Genomic DNA, 24182 nt, shown 5'->3' with positions numbered 1-24182 from the left:
GGCAGTGCACTGGAGTTGCTTATTAAAGTTAATGATAATTGACAGACATTAAGGTTTGATCTTGCCAGAAATGCTTGGATGCTGAACTTCAAAGTGCTGCATGCGTCAATCAGCTTGTTAAACAGTTGCTGTGGCAACTAGTGAGTAAGTAAGCAGCTTGAGCGGACTCCCTCAATGAAACATGCTTGTTTCTATTATTCTTTGGTGGGACAGTAACATGTTTAAAACTTATAATTATTACATTTGAAATGCTTAAAAAACATATATATTAGGGCTGTCAAAATTATCGCGTTAACGGGCAGTAATTAATTTTTTAAATTAATCATGTTAAAATATTTGACACAATTAACACACATGCCCCGCTCAAACAGATTAAAATGACAGCACATTGACATGTCAGTTTTTGGGGGGTTTTTTTGTCTCCCTCTGCTGGCGCTTTGGTACGACTGAATTTATGGGTTTAAGCACAATGAGCATTGTATAATTATTGACATCAACAATGGCGAGGTACTAGTTTATTTTTTGATTGAAAATTTTACAAATTTTATTTAAAAAAAAACATTAAGAGGGGTTTTAATATAAAATTTCTATAACTTGTACTAACATTTATCCTTTAAGAACTAAGTCTTTCTATCCATGGATCGCTTTAACAGAATGTTAATGTTAATGCCATCTTGTTGATTTATTGTTATAATAAACAAATACAGTACTTATGTACAGTATGTTGAATGTATACATCCGTCTTGTGTCTTATCTTTCCATTCCAACAAATAATTTACAGAAAAATATGGCATATTTTATAGATGGTTTGAATTGCGATTAATTACGATTAATTTTTAAGCTGTGATTAATTCAATTAAAAATTCTAATCGTTTGACAGCCCTAATACATATATATATATATATATATATTAGGGCTGTCAAACGATTAGAATTTATATATATATATATATATATTAGATATTAGGGCTGTCAAACGATTAAAATTTTTGATCAGTTAAGTACAGCTTAAAAATTAATTAATCGTAATTAATAGCAATTAATCGCAATTCAAACCATCTATAAAATATGCCATATTTTTCTATTTTCTATATATATATATATATATTAGGGCTGTCAAACGATTAAAATTTTTGATCGAGTTAAGTACAGCTTAAAAATTAATTAATCGTAATTAATAGCAATTAATCGCAATTCAAACCATCTATAAAATATGCCATATTTTTCTGTGAATTACATATATATTCTGTAAAATAAATTGTTGGAATGGAAAGATAAGACACAAGATGGATATATACATTCAACATACGGTACATAAGGACTGTAGTGGGCATTTCACTCTACTGTCATTTAAATCTGTCTATGCTGTCCTCACACCGAAGCGTCTACTTTTTCCAAAGCTAGACAGCTAGTGAACGACGCCTTAATAATCAGACTTCTTCCTTTTTCATCTGATTTATTAATAAAATGGACTCAAACCATTGTCCTCTTTAGACCGTTTACGTAAAACTACAAAAAAAAAAGTGAACAAGCATTGCATTAGCAACAACGTTAGCTTAGCACGCTATACAGGTTGACTAAACATGAACAAGAAGCGTCTCATACAAAAAATATAACATTTCGCTTATTAACATAATATGTACATTCTTTACAACAACCATAGTTCCGGACAAATCTTTTCCAAGGATCTTATAAGCACAACAGAGACGTCGTGCAGCCATATTGAACTGGCAAGAAAAAAATAAACCATGTCGCAAAGCGACCACAAGAGTTCGCTGTTAGACAGCACAAAACGCCTTGCTGTAAAACTTACCAAAAGGCAGTATACTGTCTGAGAGGGACATGTGCGTTAATTGCGTCAAATATTTTAACGTGATTAATTTAAAAAATTAATTACCGAGCGTTAACGCGTTTTGACAGCCCTAATATATATATATATATATAAAATGTTTGTTTTAATTTTTTAAATCAAACATGTCTTATATGTATACCTTTCCAAGTCTAAATCTGAATACTTTGAACACACAAAGAAATTTTTAAAAACGAGGGATCATTGTAATCTACTTGTTACATGTATTTGTTTTGAAGCATTTTCATGCATTATAAAAGCATTATAAAAGATTTATGTCTGAATTTTAGGGTGTTTGGAACGGATTATAGCATTTTTATGGAAAACGTGTCTCTACCTACAGTATTTTCAACTCACAAAATCACTCCCAGAACCCATTACTTTCATAAGTAGAGGTACGTCGGAATCTTCATTTATTCAACTTTTTAAAATCTTATAAGTGAAGGGATTGCCAGGCGTTGCCATGATTTCTGCAAAGAGTTTTATTCAACATTAGTATTGTTTTGCATTGCTGTATTTACAACACAGTAAGGGAACATGTTGAAATTGAGGTAAAATAATTTAAGATACAAACAACAGGATGAAATGTTGGGTAAATATACAAAAGGCTGCAGAGAAAACACTGTGAAATTCACACGTTCATTAAACAAAACAGACCCAAAAAACAAAAACAAAAAAAGTAACAAAGTTAGCAAACAGAAATATAGGAATCAAAACAAGAGCTTGGAGGTCTATTGCAAATTTAATACTGAAATAAGCCAAAATAATGCACCTTCCTAAATTTGCTTTCAACCCCCCAGACCCTGTTCATAGCTTGTGGAGCACCTGTTAGCCTACAAACCTGACAGCTGAGTGTATTACTGATGATGAAAAAGATAATTCAAGTATGTTTTCAGCAGGCTTTGGTTGATGTCACTGCAGCTCACAGGAGAAAGGATGACAAAGCTTTTGCTGACACAATAGGTTGTTGAACGGTTAAAAAAAACTTTCCTAATGCATTGTAATGTATTGCAGGCACTTCTCAGAACATTTTTTAAGTTTACTTGGGATACCAATTATTATTAAATTAATGCTATGAAATTAGGTCCTCAAACACACTAGCGTGAAAAAAAAAAAAAAAAAAAAAGCTAAAGAACCTGCAGTACGTATGTGCACAAACTGTCAATCTCATTGTTCATGGACATGTGTTCTGCAACTATTTGGAAGCACAGCGAAAAGGATGAATGAAATTAAAACCTGGTCGGATAAAATGTACAGTAATTTAAGCCGCCACCCACCAAATTCGACACAAAAACGGCATTTGCTCATGGATAAGCCACAGCTGTCCTCACCAAATGAACCACCATTAATTCATTGTTTTAAGACACCTTATTTGGCCATCACTGCTCCCTTAGGGGAGACAGTCAACCTCTGCTGCTACCTGCTGTCAACACTGTTGTTGTTCACCATGCCTCCAAGCATGCATTGCAGCGCTACAGATGTAAATAACAATCAAAATGCATGTTCTGTGATAATTATTTCTTCAGTTGCTGTTCCAGTTGTTTCATTAATTGCTAGTTATGGTATTTGGTAACACTTTGACAGTGGCTACATAAGACTTATTAGACAATAATAATTATGACATGACACTGTCATGTGCATAAATGAATGCTTATAACAGACGTCATTTAGTGGTATCCGGCGAGTTATCTCACTTTTGAATGAATGTAAAAGATCTAAACTGGACATAAATTTAGTGACATAATTTGCTGGATGACAATGACATTTGTCACAAGCATTCAGTAAAGCCCATGATAGTGACAGGTCATAATTATGACGGTCTTATCACAGTCTTATGATGCAGCTGTCAAATAGTGTTACCTATTAACCCAAATAAATCAACAATTAAGATGCACTGCACTATAAAACACAGGACTCAAAATGAAGGAAAAAAGTAGCGGGTTATAGTCTGAAAATTACGGTATTTCTTTTTAACATACCAACAACCTACTGCTTATGAAATGTCCAACGACACACTGTGAAGATACTCTCACCATGTTTTCTACATGTTGCTAAGATGTCATGTTGACTATTATTTATGTTAGTAACAGAGAACCAGCCAAAAGAGTTAGACAAAAGTCCAATGATCATACAATGGTTTTATAAAAAGTAAATGGAATTTTCTCTGCCCAGTATTTCCATATATTTAATTACCTGATAAATATTAAACATCACAGATTACCACACAACAGCTATTAATAAACATGATTAAAAATAGGCTACTTTACTGACCATCACTATGACAAATGGCAGAAAGCCAAAAAGTTATTTGGGAACAAAAAGATTTTACTAGGCTTAACATTCATCTGCCTTGCTAATTATGAACACTATTTCCACACTGGCACAATTACAAACCAATTCTCAAGCGTGCATCATTAATATTAACCATGCAGGTATAGAGGAATGATATGAAAAATATGTCCTTAGATCCTTTGAAAGGCACTATAGAGTTGTATTACAGTATTACTGTTGTTAGTTGTAGTGTAAATTTGTAATGATACATTAAGCCTGCTTAGATTGAAACTTCAAAATGCTTAAATCAACCCTTTTCACTGTGACGTCACTAAATAACTCTCAGTGTGTACATTTGCGTCTGTATCCACCAGCCAAATAGGACTAATAATGAAAAAGATTAACTTACTTTGAGTGACTTTAAATATGTCAAATCTGTGCTAGGAATTTTTTGTCATGTTCAAACCGAACCAGTTTGTCTTCTGGTGAGAAGCGCACTCTCATAAATGAGTAATCCAACTCATGATTCAACCTAATTTAAATACATTAATACAAAATAGGTTTTCTTCTTTATAGATTTAGAGTTCTTTAGAGATTTAGCACTATGCAGACTGAGGAAAACACAGTGTAGGCTATTCATGCGAAAATACAGTGGGGCAAATGAGTATTTAGTCAACCACCAATTGTGCAAGTTCTCCTATTTGAAAAGATTAGAGGCCTGTAATTGTCAACATGGGTAAACCTCAACCATAAGAAACAGAATGTGGAAAAAAAAAAACCTGAAAATCACATTGTTTGATTTTTAAAGAATTTATTTCCAAATTAGAGTGAAAAATAAGTATTAGGTCACCTACACACAAGCAAAATTTCTGGCAAAGAGGTCTAACTTCTTCTAACGAGGTCTAACGAGGCTCCACTCGTTACCTGTATTAATGGCACCTGTTTTAACTCATTATCGGTATAAAAGACACCTGTCCACAACCTCTGTCAGTCACACTCCAAACTCCACTATGGCCAAGATCAAAGAGCTGTCGAAGGCCACCAGAGACAAAATTGTAGACCTGCACCAGGCTGGGAAGACTGAATCAGCAATAGGCAAAATGCTTGGTGTAAAGAAATCAACTGTGGGAGCAATTATTAGAAAATGGAAGACATACAAGACCACTGATAATCTCCCTCGATCTGGGGCTCTATGCAAGATCTCACCTCGTGACGTCAAAATGATAACAAGAACGGTGAGCAAAAATCCCAGAACCACAGGGGGAGACCTAGTGAATGACCTACAGAGAGCTGGGACCACAGTAACAAAGTTACAAACAAACTACTATCAGTAACACAATGCGCCGCCAGGGACTCAAATCCTGCACTGCCAGACGTGTCCCCCTGCTAAAGAAAGTACACGTCCAGGTCTGTCTGCAGTTCGCTAGAGAGCATTTGGATGATCCAGAAGAGGACTGGGAGAATGTGTTATCGTCAGATGAAACCCAAATAGGTAGAAACACAGGTTCTCGTGTTTGGAGGACAAAGGAATACTGAATTGCATCCGAAGAACACCATACCCACTGTGAAGTGTGGGGGTGGAATAACATGCTTTGGGGCTGTTTTTCTGCAAAGGGACCAGGACAACTGATCTGTGTAAAGGAAAGAATGAATGGGGCCATGTATCGAGAGATTTTGAGTGAAAATCTCCTTCCATCAGCAAGGGCATTGAAGATTAGTCGTGGCTGGGTCTTTCAGCATGACAATGATCCCAAACACACAGCTTCGTAAGCCACTCTCCAAATCTCAACCCCATAGAAAATCTGTGGAAGGAGTTGAAAGTCTGTGTTGCCCAACGACAGCCCCAAAATATCACTGCTCTAGAGAAGATCTGCATGGAGGAATGAGCCAAAATACCAGCAACAGTGTGTGAAAAGCTTGTGAAGAGTTACAGAAAACGTTTGGCCTCCGTTATTGCCAACAAAAGGTACATAACAAAGCACTGAGATGAACTTTTGGTATTGACCAAATACTTATTTTCCACCATGATTTGCAAATAAATTCTTTAAAAATCAAACAATGTAATTTTCTGGGGTTGTTCCTCCACATTCTGTCTCTCATGGTTGAGGTTTACCCATGTTGACAATTACAGGCCTCTCTAATATTTTCAAGTGGGAGAACTTGCATAATTAGTGGTTGACTAAATACTTATTTGCCCCACCTTATTCACAACATTTTTATTTTTCATTTTATCCTTTTGGTAAATAAAGGAAGCAGAAGTAAATATACAGTAAATCCTAACAGAAATCAACTTGCATCATGGGATGAAGGTCTATTTAACCTGACAAACAGGATGAGAAAAAGAAAATACCACACAGACTATATTTAAGACAAGGGTTTTGTTGATAAAATAGTTACGTCAGTAAAGCTCACCAGAACATTGTGGATATTGGAGCGAGTATATCCACCATCATGCTATTACAACCACAAAAAAGTCCATTAAATAAATTTTAAATATGAGGAAAAACATCCGTTATTATAACTCCTTTTTACAGTAATAAATAAATGTTCCTTCTAGGCTGTCACAGACACTAGGTAAGCTTCGCATTGATTAACTAAAAAATCTAGAAAGTTCATGTCGGAGTTAGTAATGTCACTTTATTTTGGTCATTCCACTGTTAAAAGATCAGGAAGATGTGCCGGGGAGAAGCGTTCCATCATCAGTGCTCCAATTTGGTGATGTGCAGCGGCAGTTGCTGTCATTTGACTGTAAATATTCTTCAGTGGACATACTAAGACGGATCAGCACAGAAACACATGCGCCATACTCATTCTTCTTTGGCCTTGCTCCGAGTGGCAGTTGTCTCTTCATGCAGACCTAACAACGGCTTTTTTTCAAAGCCTTTATAAAACCAAAATAATAATAATAATAAAAAATAATAAGGGCTGCATCATCGAGCAACTGCCTCCTCATCCCTATTGGCCATTTGAGAACATTAATTTACCTTCTTCTCATTCTTCAAAGAGCCATTGCCTTTGTGTTTACCGTTGGACATGCAGTGGCAGTGTCCATTGACCATGTTGTCCTCTTCCCTGGAAACGCAGTCTACTCGGCTTTTCTCACCACATTTTGCCCTTAGCAACCGTCCCAAATATCGCAAGACAAAGCCAGCGATAACCAAGGCCGCTCCCACGAAGAAAATCACATCCAGCAAAAAATACTGGTAGAAGGATATGTCGTAAACAGCAGAGCGCAAATGGTCTGTGCCATTGTGACGAAGAGTGTAGTTGATCCAGTAGACTGCTCTTGTCACTGGGTGATCTGGCTGGTCTTTGTGGATGGTAGAGAGGAGTGTTGCCCTCCGTCGGTATCTGCGGATATTTAACCTTTTTTAGGTACTGTAAATGAACGTGATGCCAAAGACACAAAATAGTTCTTTTAAACACACAAAATAGCTCTGATAAACAGTAAAGCAAATTGATTGCAAGCATTTTTTTCCTATTCTTGGGGGTAAAAGTTTCTAAATTTAAACAAATAGGCCATAACCACAACAATTACAGTCTATATCATGACTGATGACAGTGGTACCTCGACATACAATCACTTCGACACACGATCTTTTCAACATCCAACGTTAAATTTGACTCACCATTTGTTTCTACCTCCGACGGCATGCTTGAAATACGACAATTTATGATAGCGCCACCGTTTGTTTTCCCGCCAGACGGACACACAACGGATTTTCGTGTGCGAGAAATATACATGGGTTCCAAAAAGGTTAGTGCAGGTGGTGACAAAAGGAAAAAGGTTCGCTTACCATTTAAATGAAGATAGAAATGATAGAAAAATATGAGCGTGGTGTGCGCGTCTGTGAACTGGCTCGACAATACAGCTGTAGAATATCTACGATCCTGACGGTCCTCCGCTCGCCAGTCTTTATAAGTTAAGGTGACAATTATTATTGTGGTAACACCGCCAAAGAAATCACCAGCTTCGTCAGGTTTTTAATCATTTATTTCAGAACTTGTGCAACACAAAATCCCTACTGTCCGCTGCAGTTGACGGCAACAGCAACAGGACATTAAAGAGAAAATAAAATCTCTACCTGGACCTCACTGTCACATTAGCCATGCAGTGCGTTCAGCACGCAAAACACATCAGCCACATTAGAACCCAATTCATTAAGTTTGGAGCTGAAACGAATACTCAAGCAACTCGAGTAACTCGAGTAATTTTATTCACCTTGAGGAAATTTATTTAAATTTAAGGAAGTTTAATTTTGCCAGCTCTAAGCATCACGTTTTGCCCGGACTATTAATGCGGGACAACACGCTGATGTCACGTGCGTAGAGGAAGAAGCAACAAAAAAACATACCGTACTACAGCCGCTACAAACTACGCGGACGTTGCTAAAAACTAGCCCGCATGATGCTACAGTGGTAGCAGGTAGCGTCTGATGCGTCTCATGGATATCACATGTATGTAGATCTAGATGTGAAATGACAGACTCGGCGACATTAGTAAACAGCTGCTATCTTAAAGCAGTAGACTTTTCAGCGCTAATGAATAAGATTAACGTTACTGTCACTCGCTCAAGTAACGTAAGCCCTGCGGAGGGCAAGGTTTCTATCAATTATGACCACTGTCGATGCGTGCTAACGTGTCTTACATACAGGCTTTATTCAATCTGTGAAAACATAGCGCTGTCGACTGATGAGGATGTAAAATAAAAACTTAAGAGATATATATAAGATCTAAAAAATTTTTTGGAGTGAAAGCAGTGAATTGACTGAAAATGGTTCAATATTAGATGAAATGTCTTGTTTTCTCATGTACATTTATAATTGCTCTTTCGCTAAAAAAAATTTGTTTTATCCGATCACTCGATTAATCGATAGAATTTTCAGTTGATTACTAAAATATTCAATAGCTGCAGCCCTAATTACAATATTACAGGAATTATTATTATTATATTATTCAAATTTGTATTTATGATTTATTTGTTTTGCTATGTGTAATTGCCATTTGTAATGGAACCAGCAGTATCTATTAAGGATTTAGTGTAGGTTTTCGGGCTGTGGAACGAATTATAATGTATTCTTATGGGAAAATCCTGCTCAACATACGACCATTTCGACTTACAAACAAGGTCCTGGAACGAATTAACTTTGTATGTAGATGTACCACTGCATTGTTTTTTCAAATGTTTATGTCCTGTTAACAGTGTTTGAAGGACAAAATGAAAAGGGTTGCAGTATATATATGCGGTATATAGCCTTCTTCCCATATTTAGCTCAGATAGGCTCCAGCACCCTTGCGAGATTAAATGGTACAAAAGATGAATTAATTAATGTATATTAGCTCCTTCAACAGAATGTTCAATAGATCTTACTGTAGATCAGTGCTCATAGAAACGCTTCATAATAGCCTAAATGGTCCCTTAATCCATTATTTGTGATTGTTAAGCTTTATTAAGGGTCCTTATCCACCTGCAAGAGCTAAGATCTGTCACTGAGAACAAGCTTAGGCAGCACATTTCTTTCTAGGATATGTTAAAAGTCTTGAGATTCAATTGTACTCTGCATAGATTCAATTCTCTGGCCCACAACTATGATTTACTGTAGCTAGTGTACATTTCCATGACCAATGTGGGTTGAAAGTAGAGGCGTGCGAAATTTCCGATTCTTAGATTATTCGCGATTTGGCCGTGGAAGATTCGAGAACGATTCACAAACATCCAAATTCCGATTATTGAATTATACCAGGTAAAGCAGAACTAAAACACAGTCCGCGCAGTCTTCAGGACGAAATGAGGAACAGACCGAGCGCAAATATCATGTTCAACTCATGCCGCTAGATAAAAAAACAAAAATACCTGACTGCGGCCGACAGCTGGTTCAAACAACGCCCAGTTGCTAGTTGCTACAAACATGCGGCCACTGATGTGGGAAAATATTACATTATGCTTTTGTGATGTATGATTGCTTCTGTGACATAGATTGTAACAACTTCTATTGTTTTTCACCTTGTTCCCATAGTTAGGAGACGCGCTTGAGAATCTCACGAGATAACTTGTTTTGCACCATAGTATTGTTTTACTACACGCCTGGGTCCCATAGTTACACGCCTGGGTCCCATAGAGATAACTTGTTTTGCACCCATGATATTTACCATTTGTTGGCATCTGTTGCAGCACAGCTCATTTGTCCCATGTGAAAAGCCCTTTTTCAAGGGGGCTGAACCAAAAGTAGCTTAAATGTTTGTGATTGGACGGGGCCGCGCCGCTCGGGGGCGGAAGTTGGCCTCTCCGCCTCCGAGGGGTGCGTCCCTACAAAAACCGAACATTTCCGGGCGACCAGAGAGGTCTACCAGCGGGTCACGTACGGATCGCCTGGCCTTTGTCCCTTTGCCGCTTTACTGGAGTGTTGTTGGCTTCCCACTCGTTTGTCACGGTAAGCGATTTTCATTTCTAAGGGACAACTAGTTGTGCTGTAACGTAACGCAGGGATTCTGAGATTGACAAACTCAAATCTAGCATCACGTTACCATTTGTTTGCTTCTTTTTGATATCTGTTTGCTTGCTTTTGTGGGATTGTGATCAATAAATCTCATTTATTCTGCATTTTCTAATCAGTAAACATCGTCTATTGAGCAAAAGTGTGCCTGTTACTGATTCACCGCTGCTGATACAGAATGGGGACTTGAGTATTTTATTTCATGTTTTTAACTGTTAACTTGATACTTAAATATCAGTTTAGTTTAGCTTAATAGGATTTTTAAACTATTTTGGAACTAATGTACAAAACATTAAAAGGGGGGGTTTGGGTGACATCAATAATCGATTTATAATCGAATCGGAGCCTTCTGAATCGTAATCCTAATCGAATCGTTAGGTACCCAAAGATTCTCACCTCTAGTTGAAAGAGTGTTAATACTAGTGATGCACGATAATACATTTTTCAACCAATAACGATAACCGATAATTTCCACCTCGTTCCAACCGATAACCAATAATGTCAAGCCAATAATTCTATTGAACATTTTTTAAAGTAAACACAAGAGAAAATATTACTGTGCAAAAATATAATTTACTGCTCCTTTTTTTCAACATCAAATGTGAACAAGTAGTAAATTCCACCATCTAAATAATGACAGATTGTCTGACATTGTGTAATGGTAAACTTTTGGCAACAGTTACTTACAGAGTAAATACCAAGGTTGCACAAAAATGCCTTCAAAAGTAAGCCATTCCTAACATATATAACATTACTTCACCGTAAAAACACACCTCCTTAAAACTAGTCAGTCTATTGGAAATAAATGAAATTATCTGCCAGCGCTTCAAGTGTATTTCACTCAAGATTTCTTGAAGAAAAATAGCTAGCTGAAAATAATCTTACCAGGTTTATTTTAAGTAATATTTATACTTAATCCTAATAAAAAACGTGTTCGTCAGAAATGTTCTTTATTCAAGAATAGGTATGGTTCAAAACATTATTTGAAAGCAACTTTTTCTTGATTTAGGTGAAAAATGACTTTTTTTTTTTTGTAAGCTGTATGGGGTTAATAAGAACAAATGGCAATATTTACGTACCTCAAGTAAGTGTAATACTCTGGCGCATTCATCTGTTAACTAGTCCTTAACACTCAAAACAAGATGGGGAAAATTATTTGACTAGATATAAAAAGAACGATCCTATTAAGATGTCATAAATTTAAAGCGTACTGGGTAATGGCAGCGCTTTGTTTACATTTGCGGCATTCACGACACTTGCTTTACGGCAGCTAAGCTGATACATGGCAGTACTATTAGGCTGTAGTTGGAGCTCGCGTTCCCGTTGTATTGTGCCTGAGTTTTGTTAACCCGATAATAAAGGCAGCGTTACAAAGTCACGTGGCCGCTCGTTGCTTTACATTTTGAATGCATTACTGACTTCTTGTGAGTGTGGTTTTGTGCATGTTTAAATGATCATCAAACCACTGAGCCGTCTTGGTAAGTGTGCTTACTTGACATCACTTGTCCAAATGTCCGTGGTGAAACTGTGATCGGCATATTTTTCAAGAAGAATGGTGGTCGTATAAACTGCATTATTTTTTAATCCAGGGCTTTGGCTCTCGGGTCATTTTGGCAAAAAAAAGTCTCTTGTCCGGAATCTCCTCCCGCCTGTGCCCTTCAGTCCGTCTGGCCGCCAAATTAGCACCCGCGCCAGGCCTCTGTCTGGCTGTGCTGCTCAATGAATTAAACCGGAGTGACAGCGGCGGCTACATTCGTACCGGATATCCGCCCGCCCCGGCCAACTCGCCGCGGCATATTCGGGGCCTGGTTCTGCTCCCCGCAGCGTCTGTCCGTCAACACAAGCCCCGTAGTTTAGCTTCGTTTATGTGTGTTTACATTAGCAATAGCATTTGCGCTAGCAGCAGCCTCGTGTTCGTTCCAAAAATCTTTGTGATGCAGGTTTAAATGGCTGATCGGGTTTATGTTGAATGAGGACGCCTTTTTCCGCCTCGTGGAAGTTATGCAGTGCATGTTTTGCAGATGGCGAGAGTGCCGTTTTTTTTTTCACAAACGGAAAAATGAGCAATGATCTCCACTCCAACTGCCTCTGTTGTTTAACTCCGCCTCCTCAACACCTCCTCCCTCAGGCGCTTCAGAGAGTGGAGGGGTTGAGGAGGTGGCGGTGCTGAGCTGGTTGCGCACTTTGGAGGCTAAATCAAGTATATAATTATCGGATTGCATTATCGGTTGAATATTTTTATATCTGGATTATCTGTGTGACGTCATAATTGCCATTATCGGCCGATAATTATCGGTAACCGATATTATCGTGTATCTTTAGTTAATACTTTGTGAGACTGAAATCATCCGTGCAAATTTCTCATGGGGGGGGGGGGCATTCATGTAGTTTTGGACCTTGATAATAGAAAGAAATACAATTAGGATCTCACCTTGTGTCATTTATGACAGTGACCAGGGCATTGTATAGGTCGTTTTCGCTCATGCTTTTCCAGTGCAACATAATGCCCATACCTTTGGCAGTCACACGGGTCATAGTGTCGTAGTGGTCGCCAAATAGGGGCACACCTACTACTGGCACGCCGTGGTACATGGCCTCAAAGATGCTGTTCAGCCCACCGTGACTCAAGAATGCCCTTATGTTGGGGTGACCTGAACAATAAGAGACAAAGGTTTTTGAGTTAATGTTTATACCCAATATGTGCAATTAAAGCTTTAGTCAGTTTGACACAAGTGATTCCAAGAGGCATGGCATGGAAGAATACTGTTCTATGGTGACAGCAGAAAACAAGGTGTGGTTCAAGGAAGCAATAACCCGATATTGGACACATTGGCCTGAAAGGCACGCGGTCTGGTTTCGTTACTTTATTGCAAAAATGTTTGCTTCTCTTTGCAAACAGGCTGTGATTTTACAAGTCTTAACTGAAATGTTAACGGCTATAACTAAACAGAACTATCAAACAAAGTTTAACAGACAGTCCTAAAACACTGTACATTCCTACTTCACAAGACATTGACATAATACTGTAAATAGGAGAGGAATACAATGGAATACTTTAAAAAGCTTGTGAACTCACCTAACAGGTCATTTTGAGGCATCCAATCAACAAGCTTGGTGTTGTTTCCTATGTTACTGGGTCGAACACCAGAGAATCTTAAAAAAAAAAGTGAGTAATATTTAACAAAGATAATTTACATAATGTTTGTGAATAAGAAAATAAGAGTGTGAACGACTAAACTGATTGGGATTTTGTCCCAAAAAATACTCTGTCCAAAGTGTCCGTTTCTGCCTAAAAGAACATACATTAGTCAATCAACAACTGAGCAACTTCTGTAACAAATCTGTTACAAAACTCGCTGAGAGACATGCACTCCAAAAATGAAAAATATCTGCTATATTTTTTAAATTTTTATCATTTTCTTTAATTTTTTTTTTTTAATTAGTTTTCATCTCCCTCAAACCAACACAATATTATTTAGGTTAGACACAGACAGCCCTCAGTCATATAAAAAGAGGGTTGCAGAAATAACACCTTTGTTCACATAATTTAATGTAAATAATTTGTTTAAAATCACACTTCTATGTTATATTCCTGTTGCTCACAACATATGTTAAAGATGTGCCATGCAATGTCTGTGTGAACTATATTATACTACAAATACTGTTAAAATGGATGTATGAAACTGTAAATTGGCCAAACTTTCTAAATGCAAAAGCTTAGACCATATTAAACTCTGTTATATCTTATGTCTTGTATGGATTTAAGGTCACATTCTAACAAGCAATTCATACACTTCCGTTCCTCCATATATTTTCTGTTACTTTCTGCAACAAAACACTAAGTCACTGTGCTGCCAATCAAGGCCTACATTCATGCAGGCCAATTATCAATGACACGATTCATTAGACTTCCCACCCCATGTCCTCAGCTCCCCTTTTCTCTTTTCAATTCTCTCAGTTTGGAAAATCACATCCGGATCATGGCACTTATCTATCAGAACTAAAAAACAACATTTGACTCAAAATGTTGAATGCAGAAAAGTTGAATTTCATTGTCATGTGTTACCTGCAGATGAGCTCAGATTCAGAACCCAAATTGACATGTATATATTATTGTTTAAAAAAACATTCATGATCCAAACACAAACCATCTGATACATGAGAAAAAGGGGCAATATTAAAAAAGGTAAAGGCAGAGTTTGAGGTTATTAAATTAATTATTAAATTTATTTTAGTTGCCAATCTTTGACCCCGTTTTATACATGTCATTTCGTAATTATTTCTAAATTTGACACGACACAGTAATGCAAACCAATAGAAATAAAATAATAAATACTAAAGGCATTTATTATATATATATATATACAGTGGGGAGAACAAGTATTTGATACACTGACAATGAGAAAACCCATTGGCTGCGCTAGTGAAACGTTCTCGACGAATTTCTTCTTATTAGACATGGGAAGGACTACAGAACTACAGTAAACTTGATCAAATAAAAAGCAGAGTCACATCATGTCACACGGTAGTGTTGGCTGTGGGAGCTGTCCATTCACCTTCCCCTAAAAAAAATATATATATATACACAGTGGGGAGAACAAGTATTTGATACACAGCCAATATCAAATACTTGTATTGATATTGTATATAAATATACATATATATATATATATATATATATATATATATACAGTGGAGAGAACAAGTATTTGATACACAGTCAATATCAAATACTTGTTCTCCCCACTGTGTATACTGGACTGTCTCAGGAAATTAGAATACACAATATTCTAATTTTTTGAGACAGTCCTGTGTATATATACAGGACTGTCTCAGGAAATTAGAATACACAATATTCTAATTTCCTCAGGAAATTAGAATACACAATATTCTAATTTCCTGACTGTCTCAGGAAATTAGAATATTGTGTATTCTAATTTCCTGAGACAGTCCTGTATATATACACAGGACTGTCTCAAAAAATTAGAATATTGTGTATTCTAATTTTCTGAGACAGTCCAGTATATATATTTTTTTAGGGGTATTTTTCCCCAATAGCTAAATAAATGGCTTGAGAAGGACCAGTCAGCCCCTCGAGGGGGAATTATTCACAACGAGGAAAACGCGGGGAAGAGAGCTGCAAAATGTCATTATTTCTGTCTCTCTACTTCAATATTTTTACAGGATATTCTTTTTATTAGTGATGCACGATAATGCATTTTTCAGCCGATACCGATAACCGATAATTTCCTCCTCGTTCCAACCGATAACCGATAATGTCAAGCCGATAATTTTATTAAAGATTTATGTAAAATTTTAAAGTATACACAAGAGAAAATATTGCTGTGCAAAAATAATATTGCTCTTTTTTTTTCAACATCAAATGTGAACAAGTAGTAGTAGTAGTAAATTCCAACATCTAAATAAAGACAGATTGTCTGACATTGTGTAATGGTAAACTTTTGGCAACAATTACTTACAGAGTAAATACATAAGTTGCACAAAAATGGCTTTAAAAGTATGCCATTCCTAAAGTATAACATTACTACACAGCAAAAACACAGCTCCTTAAGACTAGTTAAAGTCCCTTGTTTTCAGTGTAAATCTATTGGAAATAAGTTAAATTAACTGCCAGCACTTCAAGTATATTTCACTCAGATTTCTTGAAGAAAAATGGCCAGCTGAAAATAAGATTAACAGCCTTATTTTAAGCAATAAATTATTATACATAATCCTAAAAAAAAAAACTTGTCAGAAATGTTCTTTATTCAAGAATATGCATGGTTCAAAACATTATTTGAAAGCAATTTTTTCTTGATTTAGGTGAAAAATGACCTTATTTTTTTAGATGTTTGGGCTTAATAAGAACAAATTGCAATATTTAGTTCAAGTAAGTGGAATAATCTGGCGCATTCAACTAGTCTTCAACACTCAAACAAGATGGGGAAAATTATTTGACTAGATTTAAGAAGAATGATCTGATTAAGACGTCATAAATTTAAAGCGTACTGAGTGCATTACCGACTGGATGACTTCTTTGTGTCGTTTGGTGCATGTTACAATTATCAACTAACCACTGTGCCGTCATGATAAACATGGTTTGTTGACATCACCTGTGTAAATGTCCGTGGTAAAACTGATGCGATCGACATGTCTTTCACGAAGAATCGTGGTCATATAAACTGCATTATTTTTTCATCCAGGGGTTTGGCTATCGGGTCATTTCGGGAATTTCCTCCCGCCTGTGCCCTTCAGTCCGCCCAGCTGCCAAATTAGCACCCGCGCCAGGCCTCTGTCTTGAACCGGAGTGGCGGCGGCAGCAAAGTTCGTACCGTATATCCGCCCACCCCGGCCGGCTCGCTGCGGCGCATTTGGTGCATGGCTCTGCTCTCATGCTCTACCCGCCTAGGGCGAGGCGGCGGCCTGCCGGACCGGCGGGCTCCGTTGGAAGACAGCTACTTGTCAACTATCGATCTCGTGAGGTGTTTAGCCATAGATGGGAGTTTACCACTCGCTTTGGGCTGCATTCCCAAACACCCCGACTCCGGGAGGACTGCAGCGTCTCTGTATCGTCACAAGCCCCGTAGCTTCCTTTATAGTTTATTTGTTAACAATAGCTTTAGCATTCGTGCTAGCAGCAGCATATTCGTTCCAAAAATCATTGTGATGCAGTTTTAAATGGCTGCTGGGTTAGTGCTAGTGGTGTTCAATGAGGACGCTTTCTTTAGGCCTTGAGGAACTGTTTTGTAGATGGCGAGAGCGTCGTTTATCTCATTTCACACACGGGAAAAGCAACGCACGCTAGTGAGAGCGCCTCAACACTGATGTGTAACACCGCCTCCTCTATGACGCCGTACTCCTAAACCCCTCCTCCCACAGGGGCTTCAGAGAGGGGAGGGGTTGAGCAGGCGGCAGTGAAGAAGTGGAGAAAACTGCTTGGTTGCGCACATTTGGAGGCTAAATCAAGTATATAATTATCGGATTGCATTATCGGTTGATTTTTTTATTATCTGTATTATCTGTGTGACGTCATAAATGCCATTATCGGCCGATAATTATCGGCAGCCGATATTATCGTGTATCTTTACTTTTTATCCAAGTATTTTCCCCAATTGCTAAATAAATGGCATGGTCATGACAAATAACAGTCTTGTGCTAAATGGAATATGAAATAATAAAAATGCACTTATTCAGGACAACATGGCAAAATTACTCCATAATGGTCAAAACTGTCGACGTCACCTTTAGTGTCGCACCTCCCGAACGATATTTTATGATACCTACAGTAAATCGGGCTTATGTCATTCCCCTTCCCCGGCTTCGTAGAATGTAAACAAACCAAGAGGCATGACAGCTAGCCGACATGCTAACCGGAACCGAGTGATGTTTCAAAGTCTTCGAAGCGGAAAATCACACATACCGTAACTAGCCCGAATCATTTGACATGACGACTGGGTTGTCCATTCCATCCATCCATCCATTATCTTCCGCTTATTCCGGGGTCGGGTTGCGGGGGCAGCAGCTTCAGCAGGGAAGCCCAGACTTCCCTCTCCCCAGCCACTTCAGCCAGCTCCTCCGGCGGGATTCCAAGGCGTTCCCAGGCCAGCCGAGCAACATAGTCTCTCCAGCGTGTCCTGGGTCGACCCCGGGGCCTCCCGCCGGTGGGACATGCCCGGAACACCTCTCCAGGGAGGCGTCCAGGAGGCATTCGAACCAGATGCCCGAGCCACCTCAACTGGCTCCTCTCAACGCGGAGGAGTAGCGGCTCGACACCAAGCCCCTCCCGGATGACCGAGCTTCTCACCCTATCTCTAAGGGAGAGCCCGGACACCCTGCGGAGGAAACTCATTTCGGCCGCTTGTATCCGGGATCTTGTTCTTTCGGTCACGACCCACAGCTCGTGACCATAGGTGAGGGTAGGAACGTAGATCGACCGGTAAATCGAGAGCTTCGCCTTTTGGCTCAGCTCCTTCTTCACCACAACGGACCGGTGCAGAGTCCGCATCACTGCAGACGCTGCACCGATCCGCCTGTCAATCTCCCGCTCCCTCCTACCCTCACTCGTGAACAAGACCCCAAGATACTTGAACTCCTCCACTTGGGGAAGGATCTCCTCCCCGACCCGGAGAGGGCATGCCACCCTTTTCCGGCTGAGGACCATGGTCTCGGATTTGGAGGTGCTGATCTTCATCCCAACCGCTTCACACTCGGCTGCGAACCGCCCCAATGAGAGTTGGAGGTCACGGCTTGATGAAGCCAACAGCACCACATCATCTGCAAAAAGCAGAGATGAAATGCTGAGGCCACCAAACCGGACACCCTCAACGCTTCGGCTGCGCCTAGAAATTCTGTCCATATAAATTATGAACAGAATCTGTGACAAAGGGCAGCCTTGGCGGAGTCCAATCCTCACTGGGAACGAATTCGACTTACTGCCGGCAATGCGGACCAGACTCTGACACCGGTCGTACAGGGACCGAACAGCCCTTACCAAGGGGCTCGGTACCCCGTACTCCCGGAGCACCCTCCACAGGACTCCCCTAGGCACACGGTCGAACGCCTTCTCCAAATCCACAAAACACATGTAGACTGGTTGGGCGAACTCCCATGCACCCTCAAGGACCCTGCCGAGGGTGTAGAGCTGGTCCACTGTTCCACGACCGGGACGAAAACCACACTGCTCCTCCTGAAGTATGTGAATCCGAGATTCGACTTCCCGACGGACCCTCCTCTCCAGCACCCCTGAATAGACTTTACCGGGGAGGCTGAGGAGTGTGATCCCTCTATAATTGGAACACACCCTCCGGTCCCCCTTTTTGAAAAGAGGGACCACCACCCCGGTCTGCCAATCCAGAGGCACTGTCCCCGATGTCCACGCGATGTTGTAGAGGCGTGTCAGCCATGACAGCCCTACTACATCCAGAGCCTTTAGGAACTCCGGGCGGATCTCATCTACCCCTGGGGCCTTGCCACCGAGGAGCTTACCAACTGCCTCAGTGACTTCAATCCCAGAGATCGAAGAGCCCACTTCAGAGTCCCCAGACCCTGCTTCCTCAAAGGAAGGCGTGTCGGTGGAATTGAGGAGGGCTTCGAAGTATTCTCCCCACCGACTCACGATGTCCCGAGTCGAGGTCAGCAATACACCATCTTCACTATACACAGTGTTAATGGTGCACTGCTTCCCTCTCCTCAGACGCCGGATGGTGGACCAGAATCTCCTCGAAGCCGTCCGGAAGTCGTTTTCCATGGCCCCGCCGAACTCCTCCCATGTCCGAGTTTTTGCCTCAGCGACCGCCGAAGCCGCAGTCCGCTTGGCCAGCCGGTACCTGTCAGCTGCCTCCGGAGTCCCACAGGCCAAAAAGGCCCGATAGGCCTCCTTCTTCATCTTGACGGCATCCCTTACCACTGGTGTCCACCAGCGGGTTCGGGGATTGCCGCCCCGACAGGCACCAACCACCTTACGGCCACAGCTCTGATCGGCCGCCTCAACAATGGAGGTGCGGAACATGGCCCACTCGGACTCAATGTCCCCCACCTCCCCCGGGACAAGGGAGAAGTTCTGCCGGAGGTGGGTGTTGAAACTCTTTCTGACAGGGGATTCCGCCAGACGTTCCCAGCAGACCCTCACAATGCGTTTGGGCCTGCCGGGTCTGGCCAGCAACTTCCCCCGCCATCGGAGCCAACACACCACCAGGTGGTGATCAGTTGACAGCTCCGCCCCTCTCTTCACCCGAGTGTCCAAAACATGTGGCCGCAAGTCCGATGACACGATTACAAAGTCGATCATTGAACTGCGGCCTAGGGTGTCCTGGTGCCAAGTGCACATATGGACACCCCTATGTTTGAACATGGTGTTCGTTATGGACAAACCGTGACGAGCACAGAAGTCCAATAACAGAACACCACTCGGGTTCTGATCGGGGGGGCCGTTCCTCCCAATCACGCCCCTCCAGGTCTCACTGTCATTGCCCACGTGAGCGTTGAAGTCCCCCAGTAGAACGAGGGAGTCCCCAGAGGGGGCGCTCTCCAGCACACCCTCCAAGGACTCCAAAAAGGGTGGGTATTCTGAGCTGCTGTTCGGTGCATAAGCGCAAACAACAGTCAAAACCCGTCCCCCCACCCAAAGGCGGAGGGAGGCTACCCTCTCGTCTACCGGGGTAAACCCCAACGTACAGGCACCAAGCCGAGGGGCAATAAGTATGCCCACACCTGCTCGGCGCCTCTCACCGTGGGCAACTCCAGAGTGGAAGAGAGTCCAACCCCTCTCGAGAGGATTGGTACCAGAACCCAAGCTGTGTGTGGAGGAGAGTCCAACTATATCTAGTCGGAATTTCTCTGCCTCACCCACCAGCTCAGGCTCCTTCCCTGCCAGAGAGGTGACATTCCATGTCCCAAGAGTTAGCTTCTGCAGCTAGGGGTTGGACCGCCAAGGCCCCCGCCTTTGGCTGCCGCCCAACTCTCTGCGCACCCGACCCCTTTGGCCCCTCCCACAGGTGGTGAGCCCATGGGAAGGGGAACCCATGTTGCCTTTTCGGGCTGTGCCCGGCCGGGCCCCATGGGGACAGACCCGGCCACCAGACGCTAGCCTTCGAGCCCCACCTCCAGGCCTGGCTCCAGAGGGGGGCCCCGGTAACCCGCGTCCGGGCAAGGGAAACTGGAGTTCATGTATTTTTTTCATCATAAGGAGTCATTTTGAGCCACGCTTAGTCTGGCCCCTCTCCTAGGACCTGTTTGCCATGGGTGACCCTGCCAGGGGCTTAAAGCCCCAGACAACCTAGCTCCTAGGATCATTGGGACACGCAAACCCCTCCACCACGATAAGGTGATGACTCACGGTTGTCCATTGTCTTCGCCAAATGGCAAACCGCCCAGCGGAGAGCAATTTACAGCTCGTTCCCCGGAGGAGGGCAGCTGCAGTTGTTGTGCAGCTAACGTGCAGCTAATGTGCATGAGGAGAGCTTTTTACATGCCTATCAATGATCAAACGTAAGTAGTCCTTTATTTAAAGAAAGTTTGTACTGTTTGCTTTGTAATCGCTATATTCGCGGCTATTCTTAACTCAAAGTTGCAATTTCTGATCGGTCGGAAAATTTGATAGAACACCGGTCACATGAAGAGGGCTATAAGCCGAGTATAGTTCTCTCCCAGCGGGGGAATGTGCGACAAGCCGCCGGTCGTCGGCCGAGGGGACAAGGAGCATGTCACAAAATGCAAGCCACCTACATATTAAAATGATCCCAGTATTTGACATAATACAAAACATGATGTTTACTCACTTTCTCGTAAGTCCCATTGTCCCACGGTAGCAGGGTTTGTTTTGGCCAACATCCACCGGTGAATGGGAATCGTTTGAAACCCCAAAAAGGCGCACACGCCTCTCCCTCTTACAGCAAGATTTTTCTGAGCCCGTTTGGCTGGCGTGATGTGAAAAATAAACGTATAAATCCGCAAAATCAGCTGAATCCTTAGTCCTCATACAACAGTGCGGCTGTATAGTGAAGAGGACGCCTTCATCCGTACACGTCACAGCGCCCTCTTTCTCAACTCGAGACTGTTGCCGGAAGTCACTCATTTTCATGGCACGGGATTTAAAAAACTAAATAAATATAGCGATCGCCTCCACACACATCCAAGCGGTCCATTTCATTCAGGAGCATAAAATACCGCGTGTATTATGAAATAAACATGCTTTTTCGTGTCATAGGCACTTTAAAGCAACACTAGGTAACTGTACAGTTTTGGTTGATTTTAGCGGCGCCTGTGGACAAAAGCGGGAGTGTTTTGCTTTAAGGAAGGTTGCATTTCCTATGAGGACCAGCACATAGTGTTATCAAATCCTGATCTCCCGGTCGCCTGCAGTTGGATTTAAAGACGTTTCATTTTCCAGCGGCTGTGTAAAGGACGAATAGTGATGAAGTAATGAATCTTAAATAATATCATGTGACGATGTAGAAAATATGTAAGGTTTGATTTTTATGCCGTATTCCCCCACCAGCCCTCTGCCACCCTCACCCGAGCTTGGGTGAAGGGGGGGAGTGGTCAAACTAGCGAGTGAAAGCCAGGCCAATGTTTATTTTTGAGCATTTTTGAGTGTCCTTTTATCCTGATAGCCTTTTTCTTTTTTTTTTTTTGTGTCCTCGGACAAAACTTTTTGTCTCTTTTGTTGCTCTGCCATCTTTGAAGAATTCGCGCGAAAGTGTTCGCTTCAACGTCCTTCATTATAATCAATGGGGAAATTGGCATATGCCATAAAGCAGTTTTTTGTGTGGCAGGGTTCCTGCCACCCTCCTCAAAGTTAATTCGTGCCAGTAAAAGCTATAGAGACCACCTCAGGCTATAACAGAGGTGTCATTCAACTAGTTGTCGGTCGACATATTATCACAAATGTTATGAAAATATTTGTAAAGGTTTAAAAGTTGCCTAATGTTGCTTTAAACATTTTTTGTAACCCCAATTTTCTTTCATTTCTTCAATCTTTATTTACAGGACTGAGTTACAGATGTAGCGTGATGCTGAAAGTTAAAGTGTCCCAAAGATGAGGTCGTGCAAGACTGAGTACACAATGAGCTGCATGTACTGTCAAATTGTGAATGGCTCATTAAATCAGATACTGATTCTTTGATTTCTGCAGTGATTCTTGAATAATTGTGGCAATTGTAATAGTAATACGCAGAGGTGTGTAGTAGTGCATTACATTTACTTGAGTAACCTTTTGAGCAAAATATTGATTGAAATTTTTAATCGAGTTAATCACAGCTTAAAAATTAATTAATCGTAATTAATCGCAATTCAAACCATCTCTAAAATATGCCATATTTTTCTGTAAATTATTGTTGGAATGGAAAGATAAGACACAAGACGGATATATACACACAACATACTGTACATAAGTACTGTATTTGTTTATTATAACAATAAATCCATAAATGGCATTATTAACATTCTTTCTGTTAAAGTGATCCACGGATAGAAAGACTTGTAGTTCTTAAAAGATAAATGTTATAGTTACAAGTTATAGTAATTTTATATTAAAACCCCTCTTCATGTTTTCGTTTTAATAAAATTTGTAAAATTTTCAATCAAAAGTAGAGTTAATATAATAATAAGAAGAATAAAAATAACAATAATAAGAATAGAGTGACCAAAGTCTGAGTAAGTTTTATGTGTATTTTGCATAGCTATTTTGATTGGAAATGCCAGTTCACTTTGCATTGTTGTTTAACTGTGTGAGAATAGGGCCTCATTACTACAGACTGAAGTGCTTTTCTTTTTGTGAACATTTTTTTTTTTTTTGGAGGGATAGGAATATTATTTTTGTTGTAGTTTCACTAAATGATACCTATGTTTGTTGTGAAGGAGTTGCCGAAGCTTATGCCAATAAACGGCGCGGTCCAAAGAACGCCTGTGTCCACTCGCCTTTATAACATATATATCTCTGTACATATCTTACCCAAAATACAACAAGAGACACATAATTGCCACTAAAAGAAAGAATACTTACAGAAATATGTATGAAACACCAATACCATAATGCAACAGCATAAACGTCTCACAACTACTAATTCTCC

The 24182-nt window shown here is 40.6% G+C and overlaps 1 protein-coding gene across 1 annotated transcript in view; it reads right to left on the bottom strand.

Moving 5' to 3' along the window:
• Positions 1-2324: 2324 nt before the first annotated feature.
• Positions 2325-24182, bottom strand: part of ugt8 (UDP glycosyltransferase 8) — a 40388-nt gene continuing 18530 nt past the window's right edge. The window contains exons 4-6 of the mRNA XM_057843637.1: positions 13691-13767; positions 13046-13265; positions 2325-7470 (exon numbers count right to left, since the gene is read on the bottom strand). Coding sequence (XP_057699620.1) covers positions 7095-7470; positions 13046-13265; positions 13691-13767 — 673 coding nt within the window. The 3' untranslated portion in view covers positions 2325-7094. The remainder of the gene's footprint in view (positions 7471-13045; positions 13266-13690; positions 13768-24182) is intronic.

This window comes from Corythoichthys intestinalis, chromosome 8 (genome assembly GCF_030265065.1).
Source record: "Corythoichthys intestinalis isolate RoL2023-P3 chromosome 8, ASM3026506v1, whole genome shotgun sequence".
NCBI classification, from domain to species: domain Eukaryota; kingdom Metazoa; phylum Chordata; class Actinopteri; order Syngnathiformes; family Syngnathidae; genus Corythoichthys; species Corythoichthys intestinalis.
This window is presented reverse-complemented; position numbering and strand designations above follow the sequence as displayed.